This window comes from Mirounga angustirostris, unplaced genomic scaffold, assembly GCF_029215605.1.
Source record: "Mirounga angustirostris isolate CCGP_5_RB_7025 unplaced genomic scaffold, mMirAng1.0.hap1 SCAF_6, whole genome shotgun sequence".
In the NCBI taxonomy this organism is placed as follows: Eukaryota; Metazoa; Chordata; class Mammalia; order Carnivora; family Phocidae; genus Mirounga; species Mirounga angustirostris.
The window spans coordinates 55,180,290-55,203,045 of record NW_026991714.1 but is presented as its reverse complement, the minus strand read 5'-3'; the positions used below and the strand labels follow the sequence as shown (position 1 = coordinate 55,203,045).

Here is a 22,756-nt window from a genome sequence, read left to right as displayed (position 1 = left end):
CACAATTCCGGACTTCAAGCTCTATTACAAAGCTGTCATCATCAAGACAGTATGGTACTGGCACAAAAACAGACACATAGATCAATGGAACAGAATAGAGAGCCCAGAAGTGGCCCCTCAACTCTATGGTCAACTAATCTTTGACAAAGCAGGAAAGAATGTCCATTGAAAAAAAGACAGTCTCTTCAACAAATGGTGTTGGGAAAATTGGACAGCCACATGCAGAAGAATGAAACTGGACCATTTCCTTACACCACACACAAAAATAGACTCCAGGGGCGCCTGGGTGGCTCAGATGGTTAAGCATCTGCCTTCCGTTCAGGTCATGATCCCAGGACCTGGGATCAAGTCCCTCATCGGGCTCCCTGCTCAGCGGGGAGCCTGCTTCTCCCTCTGCCTCTCTCTCTCTGTCTCTTATGAATAAATAAATAAATAAAATCTTTAAAAAAAAATAGACTCCAAATGGTTGAAAGACCTAAATGTGAGACAGGAGTCCATCAAAATCCTAAAGGAGAACACAGACAGCAACCTCTTCGACCTCAGCCACAGCAAATTCTTCCTAGAAACATCGCCAAAGGCAAGGGAAGCAAGGGCAAAAATGAACTATTGGGACTTCATCAAGATAAAAAGCTTTTGCACAGCAAAAGAAACAGTCAAAAAAAACAAAAGACAACTGACAGAATGGGAGACGATATTTGCAAATGACATATCAGATAAAAGGCTAGTATCCAAAATCTATAAAGAACTTATCAAACTCAACACCCAAAGAACAAAGAATCCAATCAAGAAATGGGCAGAAGACACGAACAGACATTTTTCCAAAGAAGACATCCAAATGGCCAACAGACACATGAAAAAGTGCTCAACATCACTTGGCATCAGGGAAATCCAAATCAAAACCTCAATGAGATACCACCTCACACCAGTCAGAAAGGCTAAAATTAACAAGTCAGGAAATGACAGATGTTGGTGGGGATGTGGAGAAAGGGGACCCTCCTATACTGTTGGTGGGAATGCAAGCTGGTGCAGCCACTCTGGAAAACAGTATGGAGGTTCCTCAAAAAGTTGAAAATAGAGCTACCCTACAACCCAGCAATTGCACTACTGGGTATTTATCCCAAAGATACAAATGTAGGGATCCGAAGGGGTACGTGCACCCCGATGTTTATAGCAGCAGTGTCCACAATAGCCAAACTGTGGAAAGAGCCAAGATGTCCATTGACAGATGAATGGATAAAGAAGAGGTGGTATATATATACAATGGAATATTATGCAGCCATCAAAAGGAATGAGATCTTGCCATTTGCAATGACGTGGATGGAACTGGAGGGTATTATGCTGAGCGAAGTAAGTCAATCAGAGAAAGACAGGTATCATATGATCTCACTGATATGAGGAATTCTTAATCACAGGAAACAAACTGAGGATTGCTGGAGTGGTGGGGGGTGGGAGGCATGGGGTGGCTGGGTGATAGACATTGGGGAGGGTATGTGCTCTGGTAAGCGCTGCGAATTGTGTAAGACTGTTGAATCACAGACCTCTACCTCTGAAACAAATAATACATTATATGTTAAAAAAAAAAAAAAAGATTGTAGGAAGGGAAAAATGAAGGGGAGGAAATTGGAGGGGGAGACGAACAATGAGAGACGATGGACTCAGAAACAAACTGAGGGTTCTAGAGGGGAGGGGGTTCGGGGGATGGGTTAGCCTGGTGATGGGTATTAAAGAGGGCACGTATTGAATGGAGCACTGGGTGTTATACACAAAGAATGAATCATGGAACACTACATCAAAAACTAATGTAATGTATGGCAATTAACGTAACATAATAAAACAAAAATAAAAATAAAATAAAGAAAAATAAAAAAAAATCTCAGGGTCCTTAGATCCACTGGTCTTGTTGAACAACATAGTCCTTCATCTTCATCATTTAGACAATATCCAAGATACACAAAGATTTCCAGCCCCTTGATTTAGACTTCTTAATTGTTAGTGCCAATAACTGAGATTGTAAACAAAAGGAAGTTATCCAAAATAAAAAGAAGTTTTATTTATGAAAAATAAGTTAGTCATTTCTATATCAAGCCAAAAAGAGGTCAATGGACAGGAAGATCTTGGCCGTCCCAGTAGGTTTGTCTAAACCAGCACACACACAAGCAGAAACATGAAGATCAGATATAGTTCTGGGCAGGGTAAGTAATCTAGGAACATGTGAGCGTAGTATGCAAGGATCTGGATGTTGTCAAGTCTAAGAAAGCCAGGCCAGAGCAGAAATGTAAATTCCAGGAGACCAGGGACATAATCTGTTTCGTTCATCTGCGTACGGTCATATGCCAAAAATAGTGCCTAACTCGTAGAAATGAAGATTTGTTAGATAGATAACTAATCCATCAACTAAATAGAATTCATGCAGCCATTAAAGTGTTGCTATAGATATAAAGGTATTGATATACCAGAAAGTGAAAAGTCAAATTGGGAATGACACTTGGAGTGTCATTCCATTTTTGTTCAGGTATGTATATGTGTAGATATACAAATATCTGGAAAGATATACTAAAATGTCCATGTTGGTTATAATTATCTCTGTACAGTGGGGTTAGGGATAATTTTAACTTCTTTCTTTATTTATTCATATTTGCAGCTTTGTTGATGAACATTGGTCACATCCATTATAAAAAGGTTTTTTTTATACTATGTGTATGATATGTGTAAGTGTATAATGGTGTTACTGTAAAGATCATTATCCTGGACCTCAGAATATAAGCCTCTTGCTTAATTTCAGAGCTCCTAAGGAAGGCCCAGGAGTTTCAGGCTGCAAAATGCTGAAGGAGTGAGAAGCTCCTCCTATTTCTCACGGCCTCCTCCAATATTTAAAGCACTTCTGACTGCTTCCCAGCCCACACCCAACAGAGAAAACCATTGTGTCAAAGGGACAGCACCAAAAGGCAAAAGGAAGGTGAGGATAATAGCTGGGGGTAGTAGCTGAAAAGGAAATGCTCAGCACGCCAAAGAATGTAGAGAGATTTGGCTCATATGGCACTACGTTATTAAATGGTTTGGCATTGTTAAATGAGTTGGTTTTAAATGCTAAACCAAGACATCATAAACAAAGTCTGCAGCCAAGTCCGTGAAACAATTTGGCCTCTTCCAAGGAAAGGGATGAGGAGTCTGTGACTTGACTAGTGAAGTGTTTTATTAAGTTCCTGCTTATTATTATATTGCCACTGCTACGGTGTTTCCAGCTGATTACTGACCACACTGTGAGAGCTTTCTTACCTCTTGTCCCAGTGAAGCAGTACTGATTGATCAACTTCTTGACAGAAGACCATGGCAAAGAAGGTGGCAGTGATTGGAGCCGGGGCCAGTGGCCTGGTCTCTCTGAAGTGCTGTGTGGATGAGGGGCTGGAGCCCACTTGCTTTGAGCGAACTGAAGATATTGGAGGGCTGTGGAGGTTCAAAGTAAGTAAGATCTTCATGTTTCTTGAGCAGATTGTGCCTACAGATGGGCCTTATTGGGGATTTTCTAAGCAACTTTGATCAGACTTATCTCATGCAGCTACACAGGAACTAAAGAAATAGGCTGTCATCTCTCCCAGATCATTACTATCCTACCCCAGGTGGCCAACCCAGGCATGCAAAGGACCTTTCCTTATGGATCCTGCAATTTCCAGCCCACATTCTTGTGATTCTCAAAGCCACATACTAATATTGGAGAGCATATTACAAAACAGAAGTGACAGAAATTCTTTTCAAGATGTCACTTCCATTCCAATCACTGAGCAGCTGCTTTTTCAGAGAGTGTGCTCTTACTACTACTGACTATTTTTCTCTGACAAATAAACCATGTTTGTTTGCTTAGCTTTACTGATGACACTCTAGGGTAACTGCTGGGAAACTCTTTAAAGATATTATTGGGGTGCCAGGGTAGTGCAGTAGGTTAAGCGTCCAACTCTGTTTCAGCTCAGGTTGTGATCTCAGGGTCCTAAGATCGAGCCCAATATCTGGCTCCATGCTCAGCGTGGGGTCTGTTTGAGATTCTCTCTCCCTTTGCCCCTCCTACTTATGCTCTCTCTCTTTCTCTCAGATAAATAAATAAATCATTAAGAAAAATAAAATAAAATAAAAAGATATTATTAAATATATTCATTCATTTCATTCTATTAGCCAAATCTAAATATTGATAATGCTATCCATTCAACAGTTTTTACATAAAAATTAGAAAGATATATAGATAGACAGCTGTATGGATTCATAATTATTCTTTCCCACAGTCTTTTGAGTTTAAGTACTAGCTTGCCACCTCCTCAGTGCAAGATCTTGGGCAAACTTATTTACATCTCTATGTCTTAGTTTTCTAAGTGTAACCGGGATAATAATAGAATAGTGTAATTATTTCACAGTGCTGTTTTGAAGATTAAGGGAGATAATTCATGTAAAAAACTTAGAGTGCAATAAATGTTAGCTACAATAATTATATTTATATTTTATAGATAAGCAAACAGAAACTGAGGGAAGTTAAATAACTTGATCATGGTCACACAGCTAGAGGAATTGGCATTCAAACCCAGGTCTCTATGACTTCTAAACAGCTAACCCCCTACTTATAACCATGCCCAACTTGCATTTTTGCTCAGAAAGTTTATACAGAAGTTCCAGCTCAGAACTCCAGAGCAATAACTTTAGGATTGTGTATCAGGTACATCTAAGTGAGGGATAGAACAGGTGAGAACACTCTAGACAAAAGCAAAAGGTTTGAATATGCTAAAAGCAGATTCTGACATCAGCAGAGACCATCCAAAGAGCTCTGCCTATAAGCCGAATAAAAATCTATTCATTCAACTATACAAACACAATCAGAGCTAATGATGGAGATGTTGATCCTTATATAGGACAGGTAACTTGCAGAGAGGAAACTGGAAAAACAGCTTGAATTACATTCATTGCTTACTAACAGCTGATCATTAGAAACATTATAGCTTTTCCTGAGAGGGTGATATAATAAGGTGGTCATTCCTGTCTTAACCAAAGATGTATTTTTTGTTGTTGTTCAACTCTAGGTTCACAAAGAGACTCCACTGAGGTTTTTTTCCCCGCAGGTAGATTTTTTAACCTAAGGAAGAAATGTGAAGTTATAACAAATTAGTATTTAATAATAAATTTTTACTCTTTTATTACCTGATCTGGGACTTAATATCAAAAAGGCTAATGTCCCTTACTTGATTATCATCAATTTGGCAACAGAAGAGGTGAGAGTTATTTTGAATGATCTGGCAAAATATGATTTGATGAATTCCAGGAGGATTTCTTTCTGCCCCAAAATATTTTTCCTACACAGTTCCCAGTGTCTAATATTTCAGAATTAGAGATATCTTCCTATGGGTTAGAAAAGTTAGATTACAATTTGAATTAATTAAATCTTATTAGATATAAAATGCTAAGTATATAATTTCCTGAAACCTGTAACAATATCACATTTCAAACCTCTCAAAACTATGTCCAATAAAGAAACATAAACAATTTTCTCAACTCAAACAAGACAAATAATCTCCCGCAATGTGAAACATACAGGATGCAAAATTTCACAGGTGGCCACTGGAGCCATGTGAAGGTCTTGATTACCAACAGACTGGGCTGCCCAAGGGAAGAGGTACTGAAAAGGATGCTGGAGCCACCATGCACACTCCCCCAGGAAGCTTTGCCTCTTCAGTACTCTACCATCCAGAATCAATTTTGGAAATAGGTTATTCTTTAATTTCTATATTTACACACAATCCTTCTAAGGTCACTTAATATATTTAGTGCTGACAAGTTAAAACAAAATTTAAGAATCCTTGCCCCATGCCCAGCTCAGAGTGCTGAATTCTTCCGAAAGGTTCTCCAGCAGCCCCTAGTGGCAACTTTGGAACATGGGCAGGGTGGGTAATTAACATATTTTTAGCATTTTTCCAGCAATGGAAAAGTACTTGCCATGCATCCTCTTATTTTTTCTTCACAATACTCCTAAAAAGTAGTGTTGGGGAAGCAAGAACTCCTGCCCCCTCAAAAGTCCTTCCAGCTGGACTGAGTCAGATTGTCGTAAGACAGATTAACAGGAGAAAATCAAATTTAACAGGTGTAGCACAGGGAATCCACATAGACGTGAATTCCAAAGACAGGCAAAATGAGGTGTGTATGTCATTCCGAACTAAGGAGAAGGGGGTGTGGTTCTGGGACTTCAGAGGAAAGGAATACATTTCACAGGGCCATAAGAAGAATAGATGCTTGGTAATTAGATACTTGCCCTACCATTCAGATGGGTCACTCAGATAAAATTTATCTCTGTTAATAACCCTTACTCTGGGAAATACCCACAATTTAGATTCTTCTGTGTGGTTAAGGGAGTACAAAAGTTTCTCTTGAGCCCATCAGATCTCAAGTACTTCCAGCTCAAAATAATCCTCATACCAAAGTGCATGTTTGGGGCGGGGGGCTGTCCTAAACCCCTTCAGTAGGTATTATGATTATCCTCAAGGACATGTGAAAAGGAAGCTGAGATTTGGAATGAACAACTTGTCCAGGGGAACATAGGTGGTGGAAAAAGCACAAAAATGAAGGTCTGTAAGATACCTGAACCCGCATAGTTGATCATCTTACTGAGGTGTTAAGAGAGGAAAGCACTATCTTCCTTTAGCCACTAATCTTCTCTGCCTCTTTCATTGTTCCTGATACCTGCGTTCACAGGAAAGTTACCAATATACATTGGTTTTTTGCTTGTTTGTTTTTTACATTTGGATATAAATATATCTTTTCCTAGCTATGTATACTCAATTATTTTAATTAATCTTCATATAATAGTCTCTAAATATCTCTCCATCTTGGTTTCCTTCCTCTAGATTCAATCTGAAATTTTACTTTCTCTCTTAAAATGTGACTCCCACAAGATCCAATATTCCAAACCAATTTATTTTTATAAAATATATATTTTTCAGAACTAAAGAGGTGCTTGGCATTGCTTTAGACAATGGAGAATGAATTGGACACAATCACGGCCCTCAAAGAATTTATAATCAACTGCTCTAACAATTGCCCTCTATGACTGACGCTTCACTTGGCCTGAATGGTCTGGCTCCTACTAAAACAAATTTAATGTTGCATTAGCTTTTTCTGCATTTGCAAAATTAAAGCTATCATTCATATTATTTTCACATGAATTATATCATTTTATACTCACAATACTCTTTTACATTATTTATTATTAATTTCAACTTAAATATAAGAAAACCAAGGGTAAATGGCTTACCCATAGTGACTAATAAATGGTTGATAGGTCTTAGAAGTAGCCACAATAGTGAAATTAAATATACATAAGTTCTCCATCATGCTTTGTCTCACATAACTCTAATCATTTATATTGAGTTTGAGATCAATTAAAAGTTCTAGATCTTGGGATGCCTGGGTGGCTCAGTTGGTTAAGTATCTGCTTTCGGCTTGGGTCATGATCCCATGGTCCTGGGATTGAGTCCCACATCGGGTTCCTTGCTCAAAAAAAAGCCTCCTGCTGCTTCCCCTGCTTGTGCTTTCTCTCTCGCTCTCTCTCTTTCTCTGACAAATAAATAAAATCTTTTTTTAAAAAAAGTTCTGGGTCTTTTTTATTTGAACCATTGATGACCCGGGTCACTATTATTCTATCCTTATGAAACTGAATTTTTAATCCAGTTTATAGGAAATCACATTTGTGAATGTTAAACAGTATTTTGTTGGTTTTATCCTTGGTCAAGAAATGTTTATTTGAAATTTCAATTCTGTCTATTCTATTTCAATTCTTTCAATTCTATGCTTTGGGTACACACAAATTTGATCATCTGTACTTGTGTCCATCAAAACTATTGACTTAAATGTTGAAAATAGGAAGATAAAAATGTGAAACAGACACCTGGGGTAGCACCAAATGGAACTTCCCACATGATACCATCTCTGCACTGACCTGAACATGCACTCCTGTTTATCTTTCCTATGGCTCACAGTCTCTCTTTTGTTTCAAACAGCTTGTTCTTTTTTCTTTTTTTAAGATTTTATTTATTTGTCCAATAGAGAGAGAGAGCGTGCACACAAGAAGAAGGAGTGGCAGGCAGAGAGAAAAGCAGGCTCCCCGTTGAGCAGGAAGCCTGATGTGGGGCCCATCCCAGGACCTGGGATCATGACCTGAGCTGAAGGCAGATGCTTAACTGACTGAGAACACCCACAAACAGCTTGTTCTTTTTAACAGCACATTCTGTTCACTTGAAGTTTAGCATTATACAGGACCAGTGTAGGCACAGAAAAGTTTCCCCTTCTTCCCTTCTAGGTTCTTTGTCTGGTCTAGTAATCAAACTGATATAAGAAAGAGTAACAGGAGGAAAAAGAACAAACATTTAATAACATGTCTATCTCCTCTGTACATGGGAGAGACCCAGGAAAACTGAGCAACTCCCTGAAGTGGCCATCACTTTAAATACCATCTTCAGCTAAAGACAAAAGAAGATGTTGAGGGTGGGGAGTCAGTTACAGAAGGTGACCAGGAAAAGCAGTAAGTAAGGGGAAGGTTGTTGTGCAGATTTAAGTCATTGCCTTCTCCTTTGATAAGAGTTTCTAGAGACTGACTCACCCCCTTCATCCTGGTACTTTGAGGGGACACCCTTACAAGTGGAGATTTCCCTTCTACATGTAAGTATCTCTTACAGAAGGGTAACTTCTACTCAGTCTTCAGAGCTTCCCCTGTGTCTGCTGTTTCTTAAAAATAACAGACACATGAAAAAATGCTCCACATCACTTGCCATCAGGGAAATACAAATCAAAACCACAATGAGATACCACCTTACACCAATTAGAATGGCTAAAATTTACAAAACAGGAAACGACAAATGCTGGCGAGGATGCAGAGAAAGGGGAACCCTCTTACACTGTTGGTGGGAATGCAAGCTGGTGCAGCCACTTTGGAAAACAGTATGAAGGTTCCTCAAAAAGTTGAAAATGGAGCTACCCTATGACCCAGCAAATGCACTACTGGGTATTTACCCCAAAGATACAGATGTAGTGAAAGAAGGGGCACATGCACCCCAATGTTCATAGCGGCAATGTCTGCAATAGCTAAAATGTGGAAGGAGCTGAGATGTCCTTCAACAGATGAATGTATAAAGATGCTGTGGTTCATATATACAATGGAATATTACTCAGCCATCAGAAAGGATGAATACCCACCATTTACATCAATGTGGATGGAACTGGAGGGTATTATGCTGAGTGAAATAAGCCAGTCAGAGAAAGATAATTATCATATGGTTTCACTCATATGTGGAACATAAGGAATAGTGCAAGTGACAATATGGGATGGGAGGGAAAACTGAATGTGAAGAAGTCAGAAAGGGAGACAAACCATGAGAGACTCTTCACTCCGGGAAACAAACTGAGGGTTGAGGAAAGGGAGGTGGGTGGGGGGATGGGGTTAACTGAGTGATGGGCATGAAAGAGGGCATGTGATGTGATGAGCACTGGGTGTTATACACAACTAATGAATCATTGAACATTATATCAAAAACTAATGATGCACTATATGCTGGCTAATTGAATTTAAATAAAAATAAATAAACCAGTTTAAAATAATCCCCATGCTAAACGGACATATTCTAGAGTGGCAAACTCTGCTCCTCTTCATTGGTTTAGAACAGCCATTTGCTCTCCAGAAGAGATAACCTCCTTTCCCTTGTTTTACTTTTGGGCATTCCCTTAGGTAAATTTAACCCAAGAATCTATCACAGCATAATTCAATATAATTTAGACATTTGTACCTTGCTGCCCATTTAATGGAAGCAAGTTTAACATATTAGATATTTGTAACTTTCCAGGCAATGAAATATAAAATACTATGCATGGTCCTTAATTAAGCCTATTCACCAGTAGTTTAAGATATACATTAGTTAACTTGCCATAATACTTTTAAAGAAGTAATGTTTGCATGTAATAGAACAGAAAAAAGTTTATAGCATACTACTAGCAAAACATTTACTTATTCCCACTATGCTACTGAATGTCCACTTAGGTATCATTAAGCCCTATTTGCAGTGATGAAAAATGCTTCTGGTTAACATTACATATTCTTTCATTCTTTCAACATATTAAATGATTTTGTACAATATCCCAGGCATATGCTAGGTACTGTTGACCTTAAAAATAAAATAAGATTTTACCAGCAAACGATGGGTTTGCTCAGGAATAAAAGAGAATTGCAATCTGGGACAAACAAGCTGTGGCAAAACCATAGGCAAGTCAGGGAAAAAAGTAAAGGGATTTTTTTTTTTTTTTTAAGGAGAAAAGGGGTAAGTTGGGAGACTGTTATAAACTAAAAGTCCATTGGAGTAAACTGGGAATTTGGGGTATGGTAGCTTTTCAATGGCTGAACTGTTTCCCAGGAGGATGAGGAAAGCATCTCTTCCTCCAGATGGAAGAGTAGAGTAGTATCCATATGCAAGGTCAAGCCCATCTCTTCCTGCTGGGTCTGCAACTGACAAGAAGTGTTGGGGCCAAAACCTCCCAACTCCATTTTAGTGAGGTTTTCTGTTGCTAATTTTCACAGTACTAAAAATGCACAACACTCCCACAGTCTCAGGGCTTATAGTTCATGAGAGGAAATACTAAAGAAAATCCATATCAGAGTCAATTTTGTAAGGGTTCTTACACTAAGTGTTATGGAAAGCACAGAATCTCATGCAGTACAGAATAGGGCAAGCTTCCTAGAGGGTGTAATGCTTTCATTTGTCTTGACAATAAGCAGAGATCAGGCATGTGAATATGGAGAAAGAGTGTTCTAGGCAGAGCAAGTGGCATGTGCAAAAATACAGAAGCTCGAGAAGCCTGACACACTTAGAGAAGATAAAGTCATGTGATACAGATAGAATGAAGAATGCAGACTGGTGGGTGGTAACTGATGAGGCTAGAGAAGATAGCCAGGGTCTCATCATGAGAAATGTGTGTCCCATGCCAAGGAATATACTCTTTACCCTGAAGGCAGTAAAGAAAGTGGGCAATATTGGGGTCAGGGAGTTTAACTGGGGGTCACTATTGATGATCAAAGACAGAGATCTAGAGATACCAGCTAATGGAGAGAGAGCAGAATGCAGTGATGGTCTAATAAATGTGGTGGCTCCCCATGTTTATATGCATAAGAATCAGCAGGGGAGCACTTCTAAAATACAGATGTCTGGACCCAAACCAGACCTACTTGGACTTTATATTTTTTTTCAAAGCTCCCCTGAGTTCTTATAATGCAACTGGTCCCCTGAATGGTATTTGGGAACCACAATTTTATCCCAAACTGTAGGACAAGAACATAAAAATAGTTTGTCTTACTCATTTCAAGCAATGGAGCAGATAGATATAAGGTCCACCTGAAAGAGTAAAAATTTGGAATGATAGAATATTTTTAAAGAAATACAATTTTATTATTTCCAACTGCTTAGAGTAACTAGCCATGTGAACAAAATATTGATTGGTAGAGGTCAATATAATAATGCTTCACAATGAAAATGACTAATTAGTAAGTTTTTGTAATTCACATTTGTAATAAGGTAATCTATTTTTGCTATATAAGCTTGCTCCCTCTAGTAGATTAAATATTACCCTTATAATCTTTCTCCTTTTTTTAAGATTTTATTCACTTATTGGACAGAGAGAGACACAGTGAGAGAGAGAACACAAGCAGGGGGAGTGGGAGATGGAGAAGCAGGCTTCCCGCCAAGCTGGGAGCCCGATGCAGGGCTCGATCCCATGACCCTGGGATCATGACCTGAGCAGAAGGCAGATGCCTAACAACTGAGCCACTCAGGTGCCTCACCCTTATAATCTTTCTTAAACTTAGATTAGTCTTCACAATGTTTTTATTTTTATAGAGTCAAAGATAAACTTCAGTCCAACCTTTGATCAAAAGATCGTAAATTCTAAATCAGTGCTGTCTGAACTAACTTGATTTTGCTATATAGTCCTCTGATATTCAGAAAATTCCATATTAGGAAAATACTTCATCATATGATCATTTATTTTAAACAGATAAATTGTAGCATATTCTGTCTGCTAGGAAATTCAGACTATCAGTATTTGTGCTTAAATGTATATTTTTAAAGTTGGCTCCACGCTGGGTGTGGAGCCCAATGTGGGGCTTGAACTCAAGACCCTGAGATCAAGACCTGAGCTGAAACCAAGAGTCAGACACTTAAAAAAAAAAAAAAAAGAGCCAGACACTGAGCCACCCAGACACCCTTGGCACTGCTTATATTTTAAATTATGTATGTAAGTTACATTTATCTATTTTGAAAGCTGTGTCTTTCTCTTTTTGGCTTGTCATCTTATTCTGTCTCCACCTTTCCATCCTAAAAGTCCAAATGCATTTTTATTCAATGTACTGTGAAACACCCAAGCTCCCTAGAGATAGAAATTGTGTGTCCTATTTTTGTCCCTAACTCCAAGCTCAGGGCCTGGACAAGAGAGATGATTGATATGTATTTGTTTATTAATAAAAATCATTCTCCCTTTATTACCCTCAGCAAACCCCAGTTTTACCCAGATTTATCTAAACACATAGACATCTGCTTCAGCCAACATAGGAAGAAGTACATATAGAAATAAAGCTCTTTTTTAATAGCTGTATACCAATCAACCATAATTAAGATTATTACATGATCTTCAGGAAAGAAATTTGTGATGTCACCATCAATTATTGACAAATTACACCAGTACAACTCTCAGAGGAGAGTCTTGCCTGGACTCTGAAATTACTATAGGAGCTCAGACATCAGAACCAGTTCTCATCACTCCAAGTGCCCTTAAAAGTGACCTGACAGAGGAGCCAACCACATTTCAAAGCCACTTTATTGGTGCTCGAAAAAACTAACATGTTGGCTATAGTACAACAATCTTAGTTTAGCTATTCCAAATCTATGACTGGTTTAGTAAGATTTACCCTCATGACCTATAATCCTAGCAACAGAGGCAAACGTGTTGAGCACTTATTTGAAGTCAGGCTTTGTGCTAAGCACTTTGTCTAATCTCAGCCTGATAACAATTGTTCAATGTTGTGATTATTAATGAACCCCATTTTATAGGAGAAACTGAGGAAATTGACTTAAGTGACTTGCCCATGGCTATAAAGTCATTAAGGGTGGTAGAATCAGGATATAAACCCCATCTGACACCAGGGCTCTCATGTTTAATTCTACTCTGTACTAATAAAATTACCTGGTCTTGAGAAAAAAAATTGGTATTTCTTTGCCTCATGAAATACAGTTGACCCTTGATCATCACAAGGGTTGGGGCGCTGAACCCCACACAGGTGAAAATCTATGTATAACTTTTGGCTCCCCCAGAACATAACTACTAATAGCCTACTGTTGACAAGAAGCCCTACCGATAACATAGTCGATTAACACATACCTTGTATGTTATGTGTATTATATACTGTATTCTTACACTAAAGCAAGCTGAGAAAAGAAATGTTATTAGAAAATCCTAAGTACTGTGAAACACCCAAGTATAAGTGGACCCACGCAGTTCAAACCCATGTTGTTTGAGGGTCAACTGTATTTCCAAGTTTGAGAATTTGGTTGGGTAGGGAAGTCAGGCACTTAGTCTTACCAAGGACATTGTATTTGACCATGTTGAAACATCCAGAAATAGTTTACATATCAGTATGACTCTAGTATTATGCAATTTGAAGCTCCTGCCTTCCGCATTCCTTCTATCTCTCTTTCTCATTCATTCACTCATCCATTCATTCATCCATGCCTACCCCAGGCCAAGATGAGGCCTTTTGAACATGAACAGGAGCAATGCCTTTAACTTTCCTAGTCCAGAATCAAGGCTCCGATGATACTGTTGTTACAGTTTCAGGAGAATCCTTATAAACAAAGACTTATTTAGCAAGTATTCTACATACCGCTCTTAAATGACATAATCTGAGTACAAACATTGTTTTAGCTTTGGTACTCATATTGGTACTAATAATCTTGAACTTAGCACATAGTGAGGCCCAATGCATATAAAAAACTTTGCTGATAAAAGAGGTGAGATCCCATGGTTTACTCTTTTTTAAGGCTTTGAGATCAGGGTCAGCCAGCTTTCTAGGTGATTAGAGTTCAGTGTGGTGTTAACTGTGTGTAAGTGTTTGAATGCTAAGGGAGTTTGCATTAAAATATGAAGGGGTTTCCCTCTCATACACAAGGATACAATGACCCTGAACTCTGGATGAATAAATCATGGTATTTTAATTTTCAACCACTAGCCTCAAATTGCTCAGAAGCATTTACTGAGGATTTCTTGGGTGACATTATTTAAATTTTCTTATGCAAGCCTCTTTGATAACCTGCTGATTTCAGTGTGCTTAGAGGAAATTATAAACTCAACCATATTATGAGCTTCCTCCAGTTTTAACAAAGAATACTCACCAACATTTATATTCAAGTTTAAGATCTGATTGGTACTAATGCTTTCACTTTTATCACTTGAGGAAGGTTGATTTGCATAAAGCATAAAATGAAGGGAGGGCATTCAAATTAAGATGTGAAAACTACCTGCCCCCAGAAGTATTCATTTTTTTTTAAATTTTTATTTATTTATTAGAGAGAGAGAGAAAGAGACAGAGCATGAGCATGAGCGGGGGGGGGGGGGGGGGGGAGGAGACAGAAGGAGAAGCAGACTCCCCGCTGAGCAGGGAACCCCACAGGGCTCAATCCCAGGATCCTGAGATCATGACCTGAGCCAAATGCAGAGGCTAAACTGACTGAGCCACAGAGGTGCCCCAGAAGTATTCATTTTAATTGAAATTCTCCATTATGTTTTCTGACCAGTGCCCCAGAATTTATTGGTTCCTAAAGGAAGGTGGGTATAGTCTCCCAGGGAGATTTTTGGAATGGGTCTAATTGTCACAATGGCTGGCATTAAATAGGTAGAGACCTAGGATGCTAAATATCCTGCAATGTGCCAAAAGGAGGATTGTCCCCACTCCCATTCCCACCAATGGTAATAGCCCCTCCAGGGAGCAACACTGGAGGGCCCTAACTGGGCGCTATCTCATGGGATGATGATGTTATACCCCATTACCCAGACACTGCCATCACGCTACAACAATGAAAGAGAATCACATCTCCCAAGGGTTAGATTTGGAAAAAGTGTAAAACACTAAGGGATTGTTATAAATGCAACATGACTATCATTCTTTTTTATTTGATTCTTCAGGAAAATGTTGAAGATGGCCGAGCAAATATCTACCAATCTGTCATCACCAACACCAGCAAAGAAATGTCTTGTTTCAGTGATTTTCCAATGCCTGAAGACTTTCCAAACTTCCTGCACAATTCTAAGCTCCTGGAATATTTCAGAATTTTTGCCAGAAAGTTTGATCTCCTAAAATATATTCAGTTCCAGGTATTGTATTTTGGGGAGAATGGTTTTCTCTACATGGGTTCAGCTCACATTTAAATAGAGAAGTTACTCTGGTAATGAAAGAAATTGTGAATAAAACCAAGTGTTCCAATCCAATTCTTTCCTGGAAGATAAGAGCATGATAGAAGACCTAAAAGGCAGTGATATTAAAGATTATGTACACATTAGCAAAGAGGAAAATCACCTGTTAAAACTAAGGGTTTGAATAATGATGATATTGATGAAACTGCAATTAAGCTAATACCTATAACCACTGCAGACTCCTAGCCTCATTTCCCTTGAAAGGACAGAAGAAAAAAATCAAACTACTATTTCATTTCCTGATCTTCTCTGTAGAAATGGAATTTCTAAGAAAAAAATGTACTAAATAAGCTCACAGTTCTCCATTTCATAAGCCTGTAGAAACTATTTTTGGTATTTGGGGGCGGGGGGTGGGCATGATGCATTCTCTAGCAACATAAGGATGGCAGGATCATTTTGAAATACAATTATAACTACCTTTCCTGTGTTACCTCAAAAACAAATAATCAACAAGAAAACAATATTCTCACTAAATATGCTGAATTTTTATCAATAACCTACACTCTGAAAACTAGTAACTGTGCTTAGTAAATAAAATTAAATTATATCTCTGAATAAATGTTAGTGAGTTAAAATTTTTTTTTAATTTAAATTCAATTTAGTTCAGGGGTAGAATTTAGTGATTCATCAGTTGCATATAACATCCAGTGCTCATTACATCAAGTGCCCTCCTTAATTCCCATCACCTAATTACCCCATGTCCCCACATACCTCCCCTCCAGCAACTCTGTTTGTTACCTGTGGTTAAGAGTATCTTATGGTTTTTCTCCCTCTCTGTTTTTATCTTATTTTATTTTTCCTCCCCTTCCTCGATGTTCATCTGTTTTGTTTCTTAAATTCCACATATGAATGAAATCATATGGTATTTGTCTTTCTCTGACTGATTTATTTCACTTAGCATAATATGCTCTAGTTCCATCCACATCACTGCAAATGGCAAGATTTCATTCTTTTTTGATGGCTGAGTAATATTGCATTGTGTGTACATAACTACATCTTCTTTATCCTTTCATCTGTCAATGGACATCTGGGCTCTTTCCATAGTTTGGCTATTATGGACATTGCTGCTATAAACATTGGGGTGAATGTGCCACTTCAAATCACTATGTTTGTATCCTTTGGGTAAATACCTAGTAGTGCAAATCCTGGGTCATAGGGTAGTTCTATTTTTAACTTTTTGAGGAACCTCCATACCATTTTCCAGAGTGGCTGCACCAGCTTGCATTTCCACCAACAGTGTAAGAGGGTTCCCCTTTCTCCACCTCCTCACCAACATTTGTTGTTTCTTGAGTTGTTAATTTTATCCATTCTGATCCCTGTGAGGTGGTATCTCACTGTGGTTTTGATTTTTATTTCCCCAATACTGAGTGATGGTGAGCATTTTTTTCATGTGTCTGTTAGCCATTTGTGTGTCTTCTTAGAGAAATATCTGTTCATGTCTTCTGCCCATTTCCTGACTGGAGTTTTTGGGTTTGGGGTGTTGAGTTTGATAAGTTCTTTATTGATTTTGGATACTAGCCCTTTATCTGATATGTCATTTGCAAATATCTTCTCCCATTCTATTGGTTGCCTTTTAGTTTTGTTGATTATTTCCTTTGCTGTAAAAAAGCTTTTAATCCTGATGAAGTCCTAATAGTTCATTTTTGCTTTTGTTTCCCTTGCCTCTGGAGATGTGTCTAGCAAGAAGTTGCTGTGGCCAAGGTCAAAGAGGTTGCTGTCTGTGTTCTCCTCTAGGATTTTGTTGGATTCCTGTCTCACATTTAGGTCTTTCAGTGAACTAATTTTTTTTGTAACACTTCTCATTTTCTCAGTAATTTCAGTTTTGTTCCAGGTTTGTATTATATGAATTTATAATAGCTGATTGTGGTGGAAATCTATATTTATAAATGCCATTAAAATGTATCTAAGGTACTACATTAGAAAACTATTACCCATCTCCTGGGGGATCCATCTTATGAATAACAGATCTTTTTATACCAGAAGTGGGTCTTTGTCCATTCGATTATCAATTTATTTAACAGATATACTGCCCTCTTATGGTATGTACTTTTTATTATCTGTTCTTTGAAAGATCAGGTTAAAGTTGTAAGAGAGCTATTTCTCTTATTTATTGTATTACTGCTGTTCAGTTTCCTGAAGGTTAGAGAGGAGTTAGGGACACTCATTTCCATTATTGGTCTCTGAGTTGGTATTAGCCATAAGATGTTAGGCTGTAAAAGGTTCTGTTGCATTTCTAATAAACTCCTGAGTGAATACTGAAGGTGTTGGTTCTCAAACCATATCTTGAATAGCAATAATCCACAGTACTTTAGCTAATCTACTACCCTAAACTGTAAATCTGAAATCTTTAATCTCAGCCAAAATTGCCCAGACATTTTATAGTCCTTTGCAAGCTTTATGCTAATAGTCTGTATATATTTTTTTAATGGAAACAACTTCAAAAATTGCCAAACCAGCATTTTTTTTAAATATCTGAAAATTTGAAAAGCATGTATATGGGACTCAAATACTTATAAGCAGGAGGAACATGCCATTACTCTAGGAGTGAGAAAAACTTTGCTTCCACTTGACATTGTTTCTTAAACATCAAAGATGTAAAACCTTTATGGATACTTTAAAAAATTCATAGCCCTTCAGACAGTGAGCTACATAAAAAAAATTAATGAACATAAATTATTTCATCCAAATGAGATCATGAACTATATTGCTAACATGATGTACTCTGTTTGAAAAATAATAACATGAACAACTACCATTCATAGGATGCTAACAATGTGCCAGACACGATGCAAAGTGCTTCACATGAAATATCTTCTCTAATACAGAGTCTGCACAGAGGTGGACACATAAAAGATTCTTAATAAATACTGACTATGTGACCATTTGAATGATGGACATGTGTTCTATATCTTGCCCAGACTTTGTGTCTTTTATGTCTCTCTCTCGAGTCCTTATTCAATTTTTAGCAGACTGGTTCCCATGGCTGAGTCTTGCACAAAGTACCATATCCTTGGTAGCTCCCCACCAAAGAAGAATGAGAAGGGGACACTTAGCAGTCTTTGCTTTAAGCATTTTGAACTGGATTCATATGGAACCTAAATGGAGTCACACCTTGCATTCTACCCATTCCCACTCCCAGGGTACTGTTTGAAGCCCCTGTTATGCCAGAGTAATGTTCAATTATGCCTTCTCTGTGTTTGTTCAAGACAACTGTCCTCAGTGTGAAAAAATACACGGATTTCTCATCTTCTGGCCAATGGGAGGTTGTTACTGAGAGCAACAGCAAGAAGCAAAGTGCTGTCTTTGATGCAGTTATGGTTTGCAGCGGCCATCACATCCTCCCTCACATCCCACTGGAGTCATTTCCAGGTGAGGCCTGTGGGGATTCCCAGCTTTACAGAGAGGGTGTTGTTGGGGAGGAAAATTTTTTCCTTACCTTTCAACATTCTTTGGGCTTAGTCTAAGAGTTAAATTGACATGAGACAGATTAATAAGAAAAAAATAAAATGCAACCATGCATATAGAGACTCCATAAGAATATGAAGCCCACAGGCAGGCAAGCAATTGCAGCTTACATGCCATTCTGAGCTAAAGAGAAGGATGTAGGGGCTGGGGACTACAAAGGGAAGGATGACAATTCACAGGAAGATGAAAAAGGATAAATGTTTGGTAAACTAATGTTTCCTGGACCACTCAGAAACAGTGGGACACAGAGAGGAATTTTAACAGACTGCTCCTCCCTGTCTACCTCACCTAATTCTATTATACTGTAGTTGTCTATGGTGACAGCTCCCTTCCTGGAGCAGATCCTCTATCTAAATTCTTTTAGGCAGTTGGGGGGAAAGTCAAAGTTTTTCTAAGCCTTCTGTTTCTTAAAAATTATTAGCCTAAAATAATCCACATGCCAAGGAGACACATTTTGAGGTGACAAATTTTGCTCCCCTACAGTGTTCAGGTATTTTATATGGAGGTTGGATTGACAAGCAGAATTAGCTACTGCAACTGGGCGTAATATTAAGATCTGGATAGAGCTAGAAGGATGAAAGTCTCCACATACCATCTTTGTTTCTGTTGACCTCTTTGGGTCTTCATGACACCAGGACTTCAGCAACATCCTCCAAAGTCACTAAACCTTCCGCAGAACTTCAGAGAATTTTCACCCAAATTGGTTCTCTGTTGGAGAGGCCCTTATAGCCATATGCCTACCATGGCCTTTATCTATCCTGCCAAACACCATGACTTTTTTATGTCCTTGAAGACTTTTCCTCAGAGCCATGCTTACAGATGGGTTATTGAGGAGATTCCCTGGAAATAAGTGTTCCTACTGGACAGAGAGAAGGAGAGGAGTGCAAACAAGGGAACCCCACAACCATCTGTCCTGGTAACTCCCAGACCCTTCTCTCAGAGAGCATACTTCCTTCTGAAGGCCCTCAGGGAAACATCTAATACAGTGGTTCACAGTCCAGGCCTCACATTCAAACCATCTGTTGAGCTTCTAACATCCTTATGACTTCCAAAGTTCAATTAGTATAGGGTAGGCTTAGATCATTTAAGGGTTACTCAAGGGATTTTAATATGCAGCCAGGTAAGGGATACCTGGATGACACAGTTGGTTAAGCCTCTCTTGGTTTCAGCTCAGATCATGATCTCGGGGTCGTGAGGTCAAGCCCCCACCCCCCCAATCCCAACTAGGGCTCCATGCTCAGTGAAGATCCTGCCTGAAAATCTCACTCCCTCTCCTTCTGCCCCTCCCTCAAACCCCAACCCCCAGTCGTGCTCTCTCTCAAATAAATAAATTTAAAAAAAAAATATGCAGCCAGGTGTGAAATCTTTTACCCTAAAGCATTGATTCTCAAAAAGAATTACCTGAAGGACTTTTAAAAACAACTTGCAAGGCTCCACCTCTGGCATTTCCAACTCAGTAGATATGGTATCATGAAGCTGAGATTCTGCCTTTCCAACAAGTTCCCAGGTTCCAGTTAAAAACGCTGGTCCAAGGACCACACTTTGAAAACTAATGATCTAAAGGTTCTTTCAAGAAACCCACCATCAAAGACAATTATTTAATAAAGTCATATTTTCCTGGGAAAGATACAGCGAAGCTTATCTTCAAAATGGCTTATCCAGGGGGGCGGAACACAATGGTGGAGGAGTAGGAGACCTGGATTTCGTCTCCTCTCAGGAATTCAGATGGAGAGGGATCAAACCATTCTGAACACCTACAAACTCAACAGGAGATCGAAGAAAAAAATAGCAACAACTCTCTCATCAGAAAAGCAACCACTTTCTGGAAGGTAGGACATGTGGAGAAGTGAATCTGAGGCGATATTCGGGAGGATAGACGGCGGGGGAAGGGCCTCCGTCGGCCACTTCTGGCAAGTGATAGAGCCGTGGAGCACAAAATCAGAACTTTTAGAAGTCGGCTCCGCTGAGGGACATCACTCCGGTGGCTAAGCTGGGGGTGGAACCCTCGCGGGACAGTGTGGTCTCAGGACCCTTGGGGTCACAGAAAGACCGGGAGTACCTGAGTGTGGCAGAGCTCCCAGGTATCGGAGCGGGGAAGCTGGCTGCAGAGATGGAGCTGAGGCACGGGCTCTCAGCTCGGGGTTGCCATAAACCATGATCTGCACCACAGTCGGACCACTGCTCCTTCAGCAGGGACCCAACAAGCGGCAGATCCGGGGAGACTCCCCTTCCTCCCCCGGGAGGAGCAGCGCGGGAGCACACCACAGGGATCTGCTGGGTTTGGAGACTCCACACGGGGTCGGGTGCCAGAGATAGAAACACTCGGACACAGGCCAGGTGAGCACGGAGTGTAGCCAGAGACCGGGGAGACGGGAGTGACTGACTGCTTTTCTCTGGGGCGCACTGAGGAGTGGGGCCCTGAGTTCTCGGCTCCTCCAGGGTGGAGATTGGGAGTCCGCCATTTTCACTCTCTTCCTCCAAAGCTGTACGGAAAGCTTGCAGGTAACAAAAGCTCCTGAGAGCAAACGCGAGCAGATTACTTAGCCCAACTGGGAAAGGGTGGGGCAGTTTGACCTCCAGCAAAGACATTTGGGAACCACAGCAACCGGCCCCTCCCCCAGAAGATCAATGAGAACAGCCAGACAAGACCAAGTTTACCGATCAATGAGAACGGCAGAACTCCAGCGCTAGGGGAATACTGCACATAGAATCCATGGCTTTTTTACCATGATTCTTTAGTCTTTCAAAGTTAATTTTTTTTTTAACTGTCTTTTTTTTTTTTTTGAACTTTTCTTTTTCCCTTTTTCAACCAATATCTTATCAATCCCTTTTTTAAAAAACATTTTTATTTTTCATTTTTAGAGTCATAGTCTATCCCTTCATAGTAGTGACCGTATTTTTGGCATATATATATAAGTTTTTCTCTCTTTAAAATTTTGAGATAGTTTCTTCTAACAGATCAAAATATACCCTAAATCTCTAGTGTATGGTTTTTTTCTACTCTCCTGCCTGATCACATTCTCTCCCTTTTTTTCTTTTCTTTTTTTTTAAATCCTCTTCTTTCTTTTTTCAAACAACTTCTTATCAATTCCTTTTATAAAATTTTTTATAATTTTCATCTTTACAGTCATATTCCATCCCTTCATCATATCAACCCTTATTTGTGTACATACATAAGTTTTTCTTTCTTTAAAATTTTGGGAGGCACTTTCTTCTAACAGACCAAAATACACCCAAAATCTAGTGTGTGGCACTGATCTATGTACCAGCCTGATCATATTTGATCATATTCTGATTTTTTATTGTTTTGTTCTGTTTTCGTTTGTTTTTATCTTTATCTTTTTCTTTTTCTTTTTTTTTTCTTTTTCTTTTTTCTCTCTTTCCGTTTTTTTCCCCCTGCTTCAGGTCTTTTCTGATTTGTTTAGAGTATATTTTCTGGGGACTTTGTTACCCTGTTAGCATTTTGTTCTCTCATTAATCTATTCTCCTCTGGACAAAATGACAAGATGGAAGAAATCACCTCAACAAAAAGAACAAGAGGTAGTACCGACTGCCAGGGACCTACTCAATACAGACATTAGTACGATGTCAGATCTAAAGTTCAGAATCATCAATTTAAAGATACTAGCTGGGCTTGAAAAAAATACGGAAGTTATTAGAGAAACCCTTTCTGGAGAAGTAAAAGAACTAAAATCCAACCAAGTAGAAATCAAAAAGGCTATTAATGAGGTGCAATCAAAAATGGGGGCACTAACTGCTAGGATAA

At 39.0% G+C, this 22,756-nt stretch overlaps 1 protein-coding gene across 1 annotated transcript in view; it reads left to right on the top strand.

Annotated features, from left to right (window-relative positions):
• The first annotated feature begins 2,915 nt into the window (after nt 1-2,915).
• Nucleotides 2,916-22,756, top strand: part of FMO2 (flavin containing dimethylaniline monoxygenase 2) — a 35,544-nt gene continuing 15,703 nt past the window's right edge. Inside the window, exons 1-4 of the mRNA XM_045877468.3 lie at nt 2,916-2,956; nt 3,322-3,459; nt 15,238-15,426; nt 18,732-18,894. Of these exons, the coding sequence (XP_045733424.1) occupies nt 3,328-3,459; nt 15,238-15,426; nt 18,732-18,894 (484 nt within the window). The 5' untranslated portion in view covers nt 2,916-2,956; nt 3,322-3,327. The remainder of the gene's footprint in view (nt 2,957-3,321; nt 3,460-15,237; nt 15,427-18,731; nt 18,895-22,756) is intronic.